General features: G+C 40.1%; 1 protein-coding gene across 2 annotated transcripts in view; it reads right to left on the bottom strand.

Annotated features, from left to right (window-relative positions):
- The window catches only part of GSAP (gamma-secretase activating protein), a 69873-nt gene that overhangs the window by 32717 nt on the left and 20680 nt on the right, over window positions 1-16476 (bottom strand). Inside the window, exons 7-14 of one of the 2 annotated variants that reach the window (XM_059712749.1) lie at window positions 15946-16015; window positions 14932-14981; window positions 10492-10596; window positions 10193-10252; window positions 9247-9290; window positions 8279-8364; window positions 4495-4572; window positions 2584-2661 (exon numbers count right to left, since the gene is read on the bottom strand). In XM_059712749.1, coding sequence (XP_059568732.1) covers window positions 2584-2661; window positions 4495-4572; window positions 8279-8364; window positions 9247-9290; window positions 10193-10252; window positions 10492-10596; window positions 14932-14981; window positions 15946-16015 — 571 coding nt within the window. The remainder of the gene's footprint in view (window positions 1-2583; window positions 2662-4494; window positions 4573-8278; window positions 8365-9246; window positions 9291-10192; window positions 10253-10491; window positions 10597-14931; window positions 14982-15945; window positions 16016-16476) is intronic. The other variant, XM_059712750.1, reaches the window with a different exon arrangement.

Genomic DNA, 16476 nt, shown 5'->3' with positions numbered 1-16476 from the left:
CAATATAATCACAAATGTTTCCATAAGAGGAAGATCTGACTACAGAAGAGATCATGTGATGAAAGAGATTGAAATGATGTGGTCACAAGCCAAGAAATGCTAGCCTCTCAGGGGTGGGCAAACTTTTTGACTCGAGGGCCACAATGGGTTCTTAAACTGGACCGGAGGGCCGGAACAAAAGCACGGATGGAGTGTTTGTGTGAACTAATATAAATTCAAAGTAAACATCATTACATAAAAGGGTACGGTCTTTTTTTAGTTTTAGTTTTATTCATTTCAAACGGGCCGCATCCGGCCCACGGGCCGTAGTTTGCCCACGGCTGGGATAGATGCTGTAGGGGGCAAAGAACCCTTTCTTCCTGGCATCTCCAGAAAGAGCCATTTTTGTCCACATGTTGATTTTAGCTCCTCAAGGCTCATTTCAGCATCCTGACCTTCAGAACCATAAGAGAATGTTTTGTTGTTTTAAGCCCAAAATTTATGGTGACTGTTTTCAAAAGAAATAAACCGTAATAGTGCCCCTGATAAGAGATACTGAAAGAAGCCTGGGCCGTCCAGCCGGTGTAGCTCAGTTGGTTGAGCGCTGTCCCATGCACCAAGAGACCACTGGTTCCATTCCCGGTCAGGGCGCATGCCCGAGTTGCAGGCTCAATCCCTAGTAGGGGGCCTGCAGAAGGCGATTGATCAATGTTTCTATCTCTCTCTCCCTCTCTCTTCCTCTCTCTGAAATCATTAAAAACATTTTTTTAAAAAAAGAAAAAGCCTGGATATACATCTCAGCCTTTCTGAGCCTCAATTTGATTATCATCACTAAGCAAAATTATTGTAATAGTCAAGATAACTTAAGTAAAATAGCATATAGTATTCATTTTTTTAAATGGAAGCTTTTTATTTATAAACATATTGCTTATATAGTGGTGCTTAAGACTTCATTGAAAATTTCCCCTAAACTCTATATTTTTTAAAATTTCAATCAATATAAGCCCTTTTAACACAGTGGCAATTTAGGGAAATTGCATGCAATTGACAGCAAAAAATACATCACTCAAAAAAGCAATATTGTTGTCATAAAAATTACCTCTAGAACAGTTTTAGTCAAGTACAATTTTGAGCCTATAAACTGTGTTTATGAAGGAAAGATAACCTATGTAAGACAGCCTCTTTTCACAAAGCTCTAGTATTTCTCCACATTCTGAAGACCATTGATTAAATCATGCCTGCCCTTTTCAAGAGTCATTCCCAGGGTAAAAAAAAAAAAAAAAAAAAAAAAAAAGGCGGGGGGGGGGGTGGCGGGGAGAATACCTTTGACCTCACAAAATGCTAAGTTGGGGTTTGTTTGATGCTTTTTTAGTGGAAAGTTTCCCCACATTGCTCTTTAGATGGGATGCTGATAAGAATCAAGTCCTAGTCCCCAGAAATCTTATATTTATCTCTCTTACCACAGGAAGCAGCAGCAGCAGGCCTCTCTAAGGCCATTTCCCACAGGTTCAGAGCTCATAAGATCTGCCACATACCGGCCAACATAGCATAAGATATCTTACCTCACCAATAGTATTACTCAAAATAAAAATCTTTTTATGAACATTTTTGTCATTTTGGTTCTCACTTTGCCCGCTTCTCTCACATCACACCTTCCTAAACCTTTGTCATGACAGTAGCTCCCCCCCACCTTTTTTTTGTAGTTGTTGTTAATTCTCACCCAAGGATATTTTTCCATTGATTTTTAAAGAGAGTGGAAGGGTGGGGAGAGACAGAGAGAGAGAAACAGCTATGTGAGAGAGACACATCAATTGGTTGCCTTTTGAACGTGCCCGGTTAGATCAAGCACGCAGCCAAGGCACGAGGTGCCCTTGACCTGAGTCAAACCTGGGATCCTTCAGTCCGCAGGCTGACACTCTATCCACTGAGCCAAAAGGTAGGGCAGCTTTTCCTTTTTAAATATTATGCCATGTCCCATATGTAGGCAAGCAACAGTTCTGTGCTAACCTGTTTGTGCCCCATATACCAATTAGCATGGAAAAGCCACTTTCCCAGTAGAAACAATAAACCCCTTCTTTATTTTCTTCTTCATAGATTCCCTTAGTAGAGCTCAAGTTCCACTTACCATATTTACTCAGTGAAAAACAACTCACTTAAGCGGATCCATTAATCATCTGTGGGACTTGGAAGCTTTTAGCAATTAGCAACAGGGAATGGACAATTTCCCAAATGCCTTTGTCCTCTCTTGAATCAAGGGCCAGCATGATATATTATTGCTCATGCGCTTTTAGGGAACAGCTCATTCACTGTCATCATTTCACACTAACAAAATGGCTTTTATGATTGCTACTGCAAACATGAGGAAGCTCACAGTGTGGGTTCTCTAAAAAGAGAAATGCATGCTCACCTCAGACCCCCATAAAGGCTGATGGAGTTGGGTGCTTCCTTAGAAAACCTTCTCCTATCAGATTTCAAAAAGGACAGTGATTGTCATTGCAATCTAAGTCCCAAAGAGGCATGAGAAGATGGGATGGACAGAGAAGAAAATGAGATGGAGAGGTGGGGGCATAACATGTACTGGAAGGATGGCTCTCTCTCACTCACCAAGGTTAAGGAAAGTAATGCCCTTTGTCACCGGTGAGTGCGCGCTCCCAAGAGCAGCAGTGAAGGTCTTGCTGTACCCTGTGGAGAGAGAACATGTTAAGAAACGAAGAGCTGGAATGCCACCTAAGGCAGTGAGTCTTTGTAATACTCTCAACTTTATTGCCTGTGACACATAAAGCAAGCAGCTTTGACTTCTAGACTTCATGGTTCCCATCCTTCTCCCAAAGGCAGCATTAAGGGTAGATGACCTGAGTGCAGTCACATTCCAGTAGTTGTTCTGGGCTTATTACAACCTCAGACCTTAACAGGTAGGTTGTGCTGGGAGGGAATGATCCGAAGGAATCTACTTAAGGATCCAAGAGATGGGGGAGACCAGCTGGCTCGCTGGCCCTGGTGCCTCAAAGCTCACTCCACACTCCTGAAGTCATTAAGACCCTCTGAGACTTCCCTGAGTCATTTGGGAATACCACTTCGAGGGAGACTGGATTAGGCTATCTACTAAACTTAGTGTTTTAGGCTTCACTCTCCACTTTCTAACTCCTCTTAATCTCAGGAAAGTTTTATTTACTTGTTTTTTAGTGTGTGTTTTTGTTGTTGTTTTAATGTATTTTTATTGATTTCAGAGAGGAAGAGAGAGAAGGAGAGATAAAAAACATCAATGATGAGAGGGAATCATTGATCGGCTGTCTCCTACACACCCTGTACTAGGGATCAAGCCCGCAACCCAGGTATGTGCCCTTGACTGGAATCAAACCCAGGACCTTTCAGTCCAACACTCTATCCATTGAGCCAAACCGGCTGGAGCATATTTACTGGTTTTAATCATTAATCATTAGAAAAATGTGTGAAACAGCGATCAGACTATTAATCCCCAGAGGGAAAGTAGGGGAGGGAGGGGCAAGGGGAAGAGATCAACCAAAGGACTTGTATGCATGCATATAAGCCAAACCAACGGACATGGACAACAGGGGGATGAGAGTATGAGTGGGGCGGGGCGGGGGGGGGGGGAGGATGGGGGTTTAATGGGGGGGGATGAGGACACATTTTTAATACCTTAACTAATAAAGAATTTTTTTTTAAAAAAAAAAAGAAAAATGTGTGAAAACTTTCCACAACATACTAACCTTACACTAGTAAAGCATGTATATATGTCTAGTTCTGAAGGGACTTTCATTTTCTTCATTATCAAGTAAGTTATTAAACTTTCTTGCCTTGATCTCTAACTTCTGAAATAAATATTAGGCCCACTTGCAGAATAATAAACTGGTGTGGCCTGGCATAATATTTTTTCAATTTTGGGGGGAAAAAATCTATCTTTAAAATTTTTTAACTTCACCTACAGTATGTACTACATAAAAACCAATGTTTAAGGATCTAAATAAGCAAGACAAATACTCCTTAGCATTGTTCAGACTAAAACTATTCAAGGACACACTGTGAGCAATGACAGAACTGGAAGAGGTTGCACATTTTACTCCTGCTCCCAAGGCTGGCTGTTGACATAACAATTTTGGGGATAACAGATATGTGAAATGAAATATCTTAGGTTTTGGACCTGTTGAGGCCTGAGATCATGGAAGCTTTTAACTAAAACCTTAGGTAGGTTTGTAAGTTAAATCTACCAACATTTTCCAACTAGTAATAACAGAAAAGCAAACAAACACACTTTGGGAAAATATGTTCATTAGGATTGACCTACAGGCCTAGAAAAATATATTGGTCAGGATAAAAAGTATATAATATATAAAAATATTTAGCTAACCTAATATTCATCAGTGAATTTCTTCAGGAAACGTATTATATAGGTATACTGGTATAGAATGTATTCAATGATACTAAAATCTATCAAATTTGCTACTATTTGGAAAAAGCGATTATGTGAAAGTAAAACACAAAGTAAATGAAAAGTACCTTTATGAAAGTAAAATACTGAATACGTGATTTGTTCCCAAGAGTCAAACTTCGGGCTGTAGCACACACATAAACTTCCTAGAAATTAGAAGGTATTTAGTAGAATCATAAACAAAAAGATTCCTAAACCACTTAACCTTACTTATATTCCTTTTGATGCCTTGTCTCAATTTACCTCCTAGATTATTCCCAAACTCTAGAAATGATCTATAACAAGTTGCTAAGAAATTTCAATTCAACCATTACTCAGCACACACTATACGCAATGTATGAATAGAGACACACTCCTGTGTATGAAATTATGGGAGACTAGAGAAGTTTGCAAAGTTTCATGAGATTCTCCTAATATACACGTACAGCCCTGCCCTCTAATCCAGCTTGCCTTCCAAGCATTGCTAATAGCTAAAGACCATACTATATCAAAATGTATCTCCTCTTCACGGGAAGTTTCCAGTCTTCTTAGTTACCTAGAAGAGGAGGTGAACTTGGCAATCTTATGGAGCAATAAGAGCAAATGTAATATGAGAGCCCCTCCCCCCCTCCCACCCTTATTTGCGTCACTGAGGGCCTTGGCCCAACGCTAAAGGAGAGCCCTGTACACCTGCATTGTCCACCACTCCAGGACACCCTTGGTCTTCCCACCTCTTTCAATGTGTGTGAAACTGTACATCATCTCTAACAACTGTTGCTATGTGGACAACTAGCTAAAGTCCATCAATGACCTACAAATGAGGGAATTATGCTTAAACTGATAGTTCATTCTGATGCTAATGTTTATGTGATTAACTGAAATAGGAGATTTTCCAGGTGGAAAGCAACTTGACAAAGAGCCTGGAAAGTTCTAGTCCCCAAGCTAACATTTAACTAGATGTGTGAATTCAATCATTACTCTGCTGCACTGAACCACCCACTGTTTCCTCCATGAACTCCACTAATTCCTCTATGAAAGAATCAGGGTAGAAAAAAAGTCCATTTCCCATAAGGTTATTTAAGGATTCTGTTATAATACTTAGCATTTGTGACTATATTCAATGACATTTAAGACTATTGTTACATTTTATTGCAATAACTTAAACAAAAAAGAATAACTTTATCAGATTAAAATAATAACAATTCTGTTAGATATAAAATTACTACTATGGTTACCGAGTAAACGATGATATAACTTTTCTTCAAAATTACAACAGATTCACTAAGAATGAAAGTAATGCTATACTAAAGCATAAGCAAAAATAATAATTATGAGAGTTACAAAAGTCCGATGAAGCATTCTGCCCAGGCTTCACTTTAGATCAACTAAATCAGAATTTCCAGGAGTGAGACCCAGACATCAGTAATTTTTAAATTTGCCCGAGGCAAATTAATTAAATTCTGAGCCTCAGTTTCCTCATCTGTAAATAAAATATAGAACCTACTTCATATGTGAGAATTAAGTGAGATAAAGATTAGCTGCTATGATTATTATTATTCCAGAATAATTTTGCTTCTATCTACAAGTTGGGGAAAGTCACCGTTTGAAAAAACAAAGCATGCTCTTAATGGTGTCTGCAGAGATGTTTAATAAATATTCATCAATGATGAAGATAACATCTCCAAGTTGGCTAGCCTTCGGGAAGCCATTTGGACAATGAAAGCTATTATGGACAAAGTTTTCCAAGGGAAATTATCTCATTGTAAAAGGCTCTAATTCTAAATGCTAAAACACAGGCCTAATTCTGGGAACTTGTGAAGGGCAACTCTTACAGGAAGGAGAATTTACACTTTTCGCCCCTCACTACCTCCCAGTGGGTGGTACACGAAAAAGAATCACAGCCACTGACTTAGGACACACAAGAGTGCACTCAGTCGAGATTCAAAGTTGACTATCAGCTAGGAAAGGAATGAGAATATTTTCTTTCCTCTGATTTGCCCTCCCACCGTAGAAGATTTATTAGAAATATCTATATGAACTCATAATCTTAGAACATATGTGGCCTGACCAGCAGCACTTTCGCCCACCATCAACTCTCAGGAGCATCCCCCATCATCCAGGTTTTAATCTCTGATTCCTCGGAAGTTCTCGAATTTCATTTCTCAGGGCAGTAGATTCAGCATAAAGGTTTTCCAAAATGTAAGAAGTAATGGTGACAGGGTGGGGAGAAACCAAGATGGCGGCATAGGTAAACACCGAAAATTGCTGCCTCGCACAACCACTTCAAAAATACAACTAAAAGACAAAACGGACACCATCCAGAACCACAGGAAGGCTGGCTGAGTGGAAATTCTATAACTAGAAGGAAAGAGAAAAGCACACTGAGACTCAGAGGAGGTGCGGAAGTAAAGTGCAGAGGTACGGAGGCGCACGCGGCAGTATTTTTTAATCGGGAGGGAGTCTCAAGCTCCCAACTGCTCTGAACTCCAGTTCCGGGCGAGTCTCTGGGGACCCAGACTCATACGGGGAGAAACTGGACTGTCTGGCATTGGGCAGAACTTGAGGGCAGCTTTCCCTCAGAGGTGCTTGCAGTGATTACCGGGACACTGAGACTCGGGGCCTCTTAGGGTAGGACTGAGGATCAGCCATAGCTGTTTGCTCCACCCTGTTGATTCCCTGAGACCATGCCCCACCCAAGCTGTGCACAGAGGTTTTTGCTTATGAGAGGCCTGGCCCTTGGCAATCTGAAAATTACCTAACAAACTGCAGCTGGGTCAGAGAGACCCAGAACTTCCAAAAGAAGGCCCAAGGCCCCACAGCAGCTTGCATTGCTTCACAGCTGGGCCTCATCTGGGCACCTCCAAACCCCAAACAAAGAAGAGGAACCTGCAGATCTCTCCATAGCTCCTGCTTGGTAGCCTCAGGCAGAGGCTAAATTAGCACCTCCTTAGAGATCCAAGAGCCAATGTACCCAGTGGTCAGAGTGGGACCATCCAGATTACAACTCCTCAGATCCATAAGGGACACATTCAGGGGGCAGACTCAGTGGGCACCAAAGCCCCACTGAAGCAAGTCTTGCCCCATAAGGGTGTCTCCAGCACAGAAGTTCTCCCACTGCAGACACAGCTGATTCTCACAGCCAATTGGCCTGGAGGTCAATTCCTCCCAGTGATACCTACAATAATCAAGGCTTAACTACAACAAGACTGTGCACAAAGCCCACAAAGGGGTGCACCAAGAGTGTCCACCTCAGGTAATTGGGGAGGCTGAGCCACTGGGCGCTATAGGACACCTAGCACAGGGAGCCACTCTATCAACACAGGGAAGCAGCCAAAATGAGGAGACAAAAAAACAGGTCACAAATGACAGAAATGGAGGAAAGCAAACTACGGGATATAGAGTTCAAAACCACGGTTATAAGGTTACTCAAGAATCTTCTAGAAACCGCCGATAAATTTAGTGAGACCCTCCATAAATCTAGTGAGATCCTCAAGGATATGAAAAAGGACCAACTAGAAATTAAGCAAGTCTGATGCAAGAAGCATCTCCATCACTGTGCTATTTGTTAAAGATGAAGCAGGAGAGAAAATGTAGGCTGATTAAATGTAAATCTATCTCCTCTGTTCGAACAATAATACAAAAATAACTATTAAAACAATAACCCTGTTGAATATAGCTTATTTTATATAGCTAGCAGATTTATAAAATTACAGTGGAGAAAGTAATCTGTTATATAAAAATCCAAATGATCACTTATAGAAAAATGTGGCCATTATATTTCACTTTCAAGATCCATACAACTAAACAATGACTACGTTTTGTATAGAACTCAAGTATAGTTGAACAAATTGGTAAATGCAACGCTGGTCCTACCTGTACGGTTGGTAAAAACGCACAGAGTCGGGTATTTGCATAACTTCTCTTGATCTTGAAGATAACCACAGCCAAAGTTGACAAGTCTAAGAACATAAAGGGCAAAAAATGTTGAATGCATTTTAAAATCACTTCCCTTGCAAAGGATAGTAACCACTAAAATATACCTATAGAAGTAGAGACATGTCCCTGAAAATTTTAAGTATATACATTCTTTTGTTTAAAAATTCCATAAAACAGTTATTTTTTTTAAAAAAAAATACATGGTACATAAATGATATGGTCTGGGAAACAGAAAAAAAATTATTTTCAACTTCCATTTTTTTTCTGATTTACAGGACTGCATATGTTTCAAACTAAGCGCAACTGGGCATTTATATATGATGAAATAAAGCTAGTAAAACATCGAATAGTTTGGGATCATCATTGCTCTAATTCAAGAAGACTTTCCTTTTTCTGTGCACTGATGGTGTTGTGTCTAGTTTTTCAAAAGTGTTTCATGTTTTTACTAAAATAGTCTGGAGGGGGTGGGGGTGGTGGGAATCACCTTTTGTGTAAAAAGGAAAACAGAAAAGACGTAACTCAATAGATTCAGTTGAGCTACAAGTGGATTGACCTCTTTGATGGCTCCAGAAAAGGGTTTTTATGTTTGATTTAAATGTGCTGTCTCTGACTCACGGACTCCTTTTATTGAATCACAGGGAGCAGCGTACTTCCGTGGATCAAAATAGGCAGAGACAGCTACAGAAATAAATGGCTACAAAAATCAGCACAATTGGCTTTACATGGAAACACCCTGTGTTCATGCTTGACAAAGCTGTGTCTATTCCCTATAGAAAACAGAAGGATAAGAGAAGACATGGAATATCTGACTATCCTTTTGTCTACATACCATAGATTAGGCATAAATATAACCATTCTGCCCACAAGTGTCTATGAAAATTAAGAGAAATCTTTGAACAACTTACTTAAATCCTGAGTCACTTAATGATATGTCCAAAGGTGCTTCAAACTGTCAAAGAGTCAGGAGAAAACAAACAAAAAATGACGTTCAGTGACAATAGTGCTGAAGCCTGACACTGCTGTGCTCGCCTAATGACGAACAGCCCATTTAACCATCATTGTCTTCAGAGGTTATCCTGAAGACACACAGCACAGAAAGCCCATCGGGAATATTTTGGAGCTTACTGCAATCACAAGATTCACCTATATTTATTTCTCAAAGGGTTAATATTTGGCAAACTTTGCTTCAGATTTGAGTATCATAAACGGATTATATAATAAGCCAATTAAAGGGAGTAAACTTTTACAAGACACAGATGACCACATAAGGAAAGAACTGGTGTCTTTAGCAGGAGCGTGGATGAGTCAAAAAGGGGGAAGAGGGAGGGGTGCAGGAGGAATAAATGAATTCTTATAATGGTATAACACCAATCTAGACCAATATCAGTCCTCATCAGGAAGAATAATAATGTACTGTCCATTACAGACAAAAATATTTATGACTCCTCACCCCAAGGCTAGCATTCCAAATAGCTTTTTCAGGAGTCATGCTAGATTTTTACTAATTAAACTATGCCCTCTCACTGACTTGATTCTCAAATCCTCCAACTTCATAAATCCTTTGGCATCAATGACTTATAAGACCACACCTATTTCCTTCTACTAATCCTCACTCTTACACTTGTTTCTTTCATGTGAAGCATTCAGTTATCAGAAATTTCCTATGTATATTCATTGCAATTGCTATAGTGGTGAAGCCTTGAGATGGCAAGAACTATTTTACTTGTTCACACAACTGACAAATAGCACATCAAGCGTGCTAAAATGCTGTTAATGATGACAATTCTCTTTAAAAAGGGGCAGCACCATGTTAAAAAAATTTCCTCTAGCCCAGTCATTATCTGGACTTACCATTAGGTTAAAGTTCTCATCAGCACAAAACTGGATACATTTTAAGGTACTCCTTGATCTCTAAAAGAGGAAACCAAATAAATGACATTTTATCCCACTAAAACCAACAAAAACACAAGTTAAAAAAACAAAAGAGCATGAGAGAGAAAGAAGCAGCCGAGAAGCAAACAGTAACGAATAGCTTTTCATTCTTTTCAATAAACCATCAATGAAAATGCAGTCACTAGTAAATTACAATAACGATAATGTCAAAATTCAATTGTACCTATGAAAAGGAGGGCCACCGGACCAGCTTTTACCTTCAGGTCAATGTAGTATAATCTCTGCTCTGCCGTATCCCATTGAGCCCAAACGAAATCCTCTGCTATTCTCTCTTTTGGGACATTGCCAGAATTTTTAATCACCTAAAGAGGCAAACGGATTTTAGAAATAAGAAACTATTTTAAAAGAAAAATGATCTGGAATTCATTGTTAATTTGCATATTTTATCTAATACATATAAGTATTTGCACAGTTTATTTTTAGCAGCCTTCCCCTCCCCACAACACATACATATGGCAAGTCTTTTTAGAAAAGATTTAAGGCATCATTTCATTACTTGCTCTTCCCAAACACTTTACAATATACGATTTTACTCCATTCCTACTTTGACAGGCTGGTGGTGTTGAAGGCAAGGCCACACCTAGCACAAGTCAATAGCTAAGTTAATAGAAGAGCCAGAGCTTTCTGTTCTGGACATAACCCACTCGGGTCTCTGCTGACGAGGCCTTCACAGAGGCCGGGCTGCCAAGGGAAAACTCAGGCCCAAGACCAAGGCAAAGCTTCCCACCTCTGTACTCCTATGGCACTTTGGCATGCTCCTGTTACAGTTACATTTTAATGGATCCTCTAAGTCTCCCCAGTGAGCATGCACTCCTCTAGGCCACCTTCCTATTCTCAATGCCTTGTTTCTAGCACATAACAGTTCTCAAGGAATGCTTAGTCAAAAGAAGGAAAATGAGATAAGGTATGTGAATTGCCAAGGATATTACAAGTTTAATGCAAGGAATTAAGTATTCACATCCCTCAAAATGCTTTATGTAGCAAAAGTATTCTATATCTGGACAGATGAGTAAAGAATGTAGACAGGGCCGGGGAATGTCAGGGGGCGGCGGGGGGGGGGGGGGGGTAGGAAAGAGACATATGTAATACTCTTTGTAATACTTTAATCAATAAAGCAAAATTTTAAAAAATTTAAAAACAAGAATGTAAACAGGTTGAGGTAGAAGTGGGAAAACAAAAAGGGAACACAGAATGGTCCACTTTCTTTTTCTTTTTTTTAATGTAATAATTTGTTCTCTTTTTATTTATTTTTTTTAATTTAAATTCTTTATTGTTTAAAGTGTTACTTATGTCTCCTTTCTCCCCCATTGACCTCTCCCCTGCTGCTCCCACTCCCTAGCACAGTCCCTCACCCCCTACTGTCTGTGTCCATTGGTTATGCTTATATGCATGCATACAAGTCCTTGGTTGATCTCTTACCTCCCCGCCCTCTTCTGCCTTCCTCTGGGTTGGACGGTCTGTTTGATGCTTCTATATCCATTTTCATGCCTAAACCCTCTCTAACCCTAACAGGGATTTTGCGATTGAGGCTAACTTGGAACTTAGGGAAGGCACAGGGCACGCAGAATCGTGCACCTCTGACTCTGGCTTGCCGATGCCCAGAGGCTAGAGGGAAGTGTCGCTGGAGAAGAACCCCAAGAGGGCCTGTTTGTCTCTAAACCTTGGAAAGCCATCTTGTTTCCATTTTCCTGAAAAATGTTAGGTTCAGGTAGATTTGGGAACTCTTTCAGATAAAGGTATATACTGAAAGGTATATACTCTAGCTGGTTTGGCTCAGTGGATAGAGTGTGGGGGAAACTGGTTTCATTCCCGTCAAGGGCACATGTCCAGGTTGCAGGGCTCCATCCCCAGTAGGGGGCGAGCAGGAGGCAGGTGATCAATGATTATATCTCTCTCCTCTCCCTTCCTCTCTGAAATCAATAAAAATATGGTGTGTGTTGTTTTTGTTGTTTTTTTAAAAAAAAGGTATATACTGACAAGAACCTCATTACCAAAGTGTGGCAACCCGGGTTCACATCTCTGGAGCTATGTCATCTCTGAGCCTTGGTTTTGTTACTTCCTGTGAAAATGGAATGAGTATAACACCACCTCCGTCACGCAGGAATGTGAGGAATGCGCGGAGCCGCACACTGCCTCACGCAGCTGTGGTCTAAGCCTTTAAGAATGAAGGCCAAAGTGCCTCTCACAGTAGGGCACACGTGGACCCCGGATGCTGAGGCTGCACCCTCTCGGCAGGGAGAAGCCTTTCTGGGCTGCTGACAAGTGCCCGCTGCCCTCGCGGTCTCTACAGTGTCTTCTTGGCTCCCAAACCCTCTTCCAACCAGCCAGTCCTTGGTCTATGCCGCTCCCAGCTCCTGAGCCCTGCTTGTTTACTTACCTCTCTCCCCGAAATTCTCATCACAGGCTTTGGGATCTTGCCTGGTTCTTTCCTCTCTGACCACTGGCCCTGATCTTGCCCTCCCATCCACTTAGTCACTGTTGGCCCAGAGCTCTAGCCACACACGTTTTTCTAACCATAGATGGTCATGTTCCAGCCTGGCCTCTTGATATAAGGCAATCAATAGTAGATACATGCTAATAAATGTGATTTTCCATTTCAATTTTCTTCACATAATCTTAAAATTAAAATCTTCAAACACTAGTTTGATGCTGATTTAAATATTGAAGGACATTTTAAATAACAAGAAGATATTAACATCACAAATTGTCAAGAAAAGACAACCCAGTAGAAAAATAGAAAAAGAAAAAACAACTAAACAATGTTTAGAAAAATTCAAATAGCCAATAAGCATAGTAGATGTTCAAACTCACTAATACCAAGGGAAATGCAGACTAAAATATTAGTATCAACTTATACCCACCAAATTGGAATTTTTTTAAAAAAAGACAAATACACCTATTAATGGTATGGATAGAGAAAAGGGTTTTGCTATACTTTGCTTTTTTTTTTTTAAATATATTTTATTGATTTTTTACAGAGAGGAAGGGAGAGAGATAGAGAGTCAGAAACATCGATGAGAGAGAAACATCGATCAGCCGCCTCCTGCACATCCCCCACTGGGTATGTGCCCGCAACCCAGGTACATGCCCTTGACCGGAATCGAACCTGGGACCCTTCAGTCCGCAGGCCGACGCTCTATCCACTGAGCCAAACCGGTCTCGGCTATACTTTGCTTTTAAAACTGTAAATTGTTACAATTTTTTTTTGAAAAGCAATCTGGCAAAATCTATTGACATTTATTAAAGCATCAACCCAATTATCCATACCTGAGGATTTAACCCCGAAATATGTGTACCAAATATGGAAAGCTATAGACACAAAAATGTTTGAGACAATTTCTAATGCAAACAAATAAAATAAGTTGGTAATCAAGTAAATGTACATCTGTGGGAAAATGGTTGAAAACTGTTTACATTAAGTACTTCTAAAGACAGTAAGTTGGAACTATTCTAGGTGACCCACAGGTCATTCCACAAAGTTGAGTGAGGAAGGAGTGAACAATAAACAAACCCCTAGGTGTGTTAGGGGTGAGGATGAGAGACAACAGACGTATAGAGAAAAGCATTATAGGATACATACCAGGTTGTAAACAAAAATAAAGGTGAGAAGGTGAGGGAGAAGTAGAAAACAAGCCAAAAAAATAAAAGAAAATTAAACTACATAAAACCCCAACATATATGTTATGATCCCATTTATTATATATGTATATGTATCTATAGATAGAAAATTAGAGGAAAAAGTTATATATTTATTTAGAAACCTATAAGGATACCCATGATATATTATGCAAAAGCAAAAACAAAAGCAGCAAATTAATATATATGTTATAATTCTATTTTGCTAAAAAACAATTGAATCCTTGTATACATGCACCTGAGCAAGGCAAAAGTTGTGGAAAGAGTCACACAAGGCTGTCATTATAAGTTATCTCAGGAGACCAAATTAAAGGCTGAGATAGAGGTAAAGAGAACATTTAATCCATACACACACACACACACACACACACACACACACACACACATATACATTAGGTTTGTTGTTGTTATTAATCTTCACTGGAGGATATTTTTCCATTAATTTTTTTTTTTTTTTTTTTTTTTTTAGGGAGAGTGGAAGAGAGAGGGAAAGACAGAGAAAAACATTACTGTGAAAGAAATGCATCGACTGGTTGCCTCCTGCACGTGCCCTGACCAGGGCCCAGGCTGGGAAGTAGCCTGCAACCAAGGTACATGCTCTTGACATGAATTGAACCCGGGACCCTCCGGTCGGCAGGCTGACGCTCTCTCCTCTGAGCCAAACCAGTTAGGCCTCCTTTATATATCTTGTATTTGTTCACATTTTACAACAGCAACACTATAAGTTGAAAGACAGCAAATAATGTTAGCCTATTTTTTAATGTTTTTCATTGATTTTAGAGAGAAGAAGGGAGAGGGAGAGAGAGAGTGAAACATTGAGTACATGGGGGATGGAACCCGCAACTTGTATGTGCCCTGACCAGCAACCTTTCAGTGCACAGGACGACACTCAGCCAACTGAGCCACACCGGCCAGGGCACATTAACCTTTCACAGTCTAGAAATGTCATTCTTGGGGGTGGAGCGGTGGGCTCTGAAACAAAAGGAACTTCAAATACTTACCACTCTATTTCCATCTTCTTGGATGACTTGGATATGAAATTGTTCAATATCTTTCAACAAAGAAGCAATAGAAAGATCATTTTACCTTTATGAAAAATATGAGTACTACTTTTTCACCTAACCATTGTGAATAATTTTTTTATTTAAAAAAAGGGAGATTCAACAACTGACTGAAAAATATTATCACAGACAGTAATCTCACAGTAAAGGTTCAAAACACAACCTCCCTTTACAGTCTCTTTCAAGTCCAGTATTTACCCTGCTCCTCAATATCAGCAATGCACACATAAACCTTTCGCTCCCCTGAGTCCCCTCCACAAGCATTTGCCTCCCCTATACCAGGGATGGCGCACCTATGACACGCATGTCAGAGTTGACACGCGAACTCATTTTTTGGTTGATTTTTCTTTGTTAAATGGCATTTAAATATATAAAATAAATATCAAAAATATAAGTCTTTGTTTTACTATGGTTGCAAAGATCAAAAAATTTCTATATGTGACACGACACCAGAGTTAACTTAGGGTTTTCAAAATGCTGACACGCCGAGCTCAAAAGGTTCACCATCACTGATCTATACCATCGTTCTTATGTGCAACTAATAAGGGCTCATTTGTTAGGGTTTACTTGCAGTTTCCAAATACCAAACACCTGTTTGTGTGAAAATATCAAATAGAAAACTCCTAGAAGATATCGGGGAGGCTTTTTTATAGGGAGCAACTTCACATTAACAAAACTAAACATGCTGGGTGAATGTGTAGAGGTTCCCTTTCTCTCAGTAAGCAATTTAGATTCATTCATCCTACTTACCTTCTGCCAGTTCTAGTTACAAAAGTGTGAGACAGACAGCTAGGCAACAGCCCTTCTATAGGAGTCCCAGGTCTCAAATGGACATTTGTGGTCTGCAGAGCCTCAACACTGATGAGTGGACCTCTAGAAAATTCAGCCATGGCCCCTACTTCAATAGGAGAGTCCACTCATGAAGTCCCACACACCACCTAAAGATGCACTTACACTTCTCCTCTGAAATCAGTAACAGACGGTTCTCTGGAAAGGGATGACTGTCAACATGCGGGTAGAGGAACTGCAAAAAGAAAATCAATCAAAACCATGAGCAACTACCTTGCGTACACAACTATTTCAAAAGCTGTATTTGATCACCATATTGCTACCTACCAGAGAAAGGGCTGGGAACCACAGAACAGTGCAGGTGAGTCACACATTTAGGCACGCACACGTTACAGATGGAAGCCAGCAGGAAAGTGGAACGCTTTCAGGAGCTCAGTTTCCCAGGGGAAACTGACTGCAGGTCTAACATAATTCATTTCAATGGAAAGGCTAAAGTGTAAGCTATCTCTAGAGACGGGGCTTCCTATTTGGAAAATGTGATTCTGAAGTCAATCAGAAACTATGTAACATTTGTACAGAAAGCTCTATCTCACATGGCACAAAATAAGAGCGATCAATACATTGGTTGTGCAACTAAACCCTAGTATTTAATTAGAGAGCTAAGTAAACGTACCCTCTGTTACAACCTCGAGTCCC

Source organism: Myotis daubentonii, chromosome 10, assembly GCF_963259705.1.
Source record: "Myotis daubentonii chromosome 10, mMyoDau2.1, whole genome shotgun sequence".
In the NCBI taxonomy this organism is placed as follows: Eukaryota; Metazoa; Chordata; class Mammalia; order Chiroptera; family Vespertilionidae; genus Myotis; species Myotis daubentonii.
The sequence above is the reverse complement of the archived record's forward strand: the minus strand, read 5'-3'. Positions and strand labels throughout refer to the sequence as shown.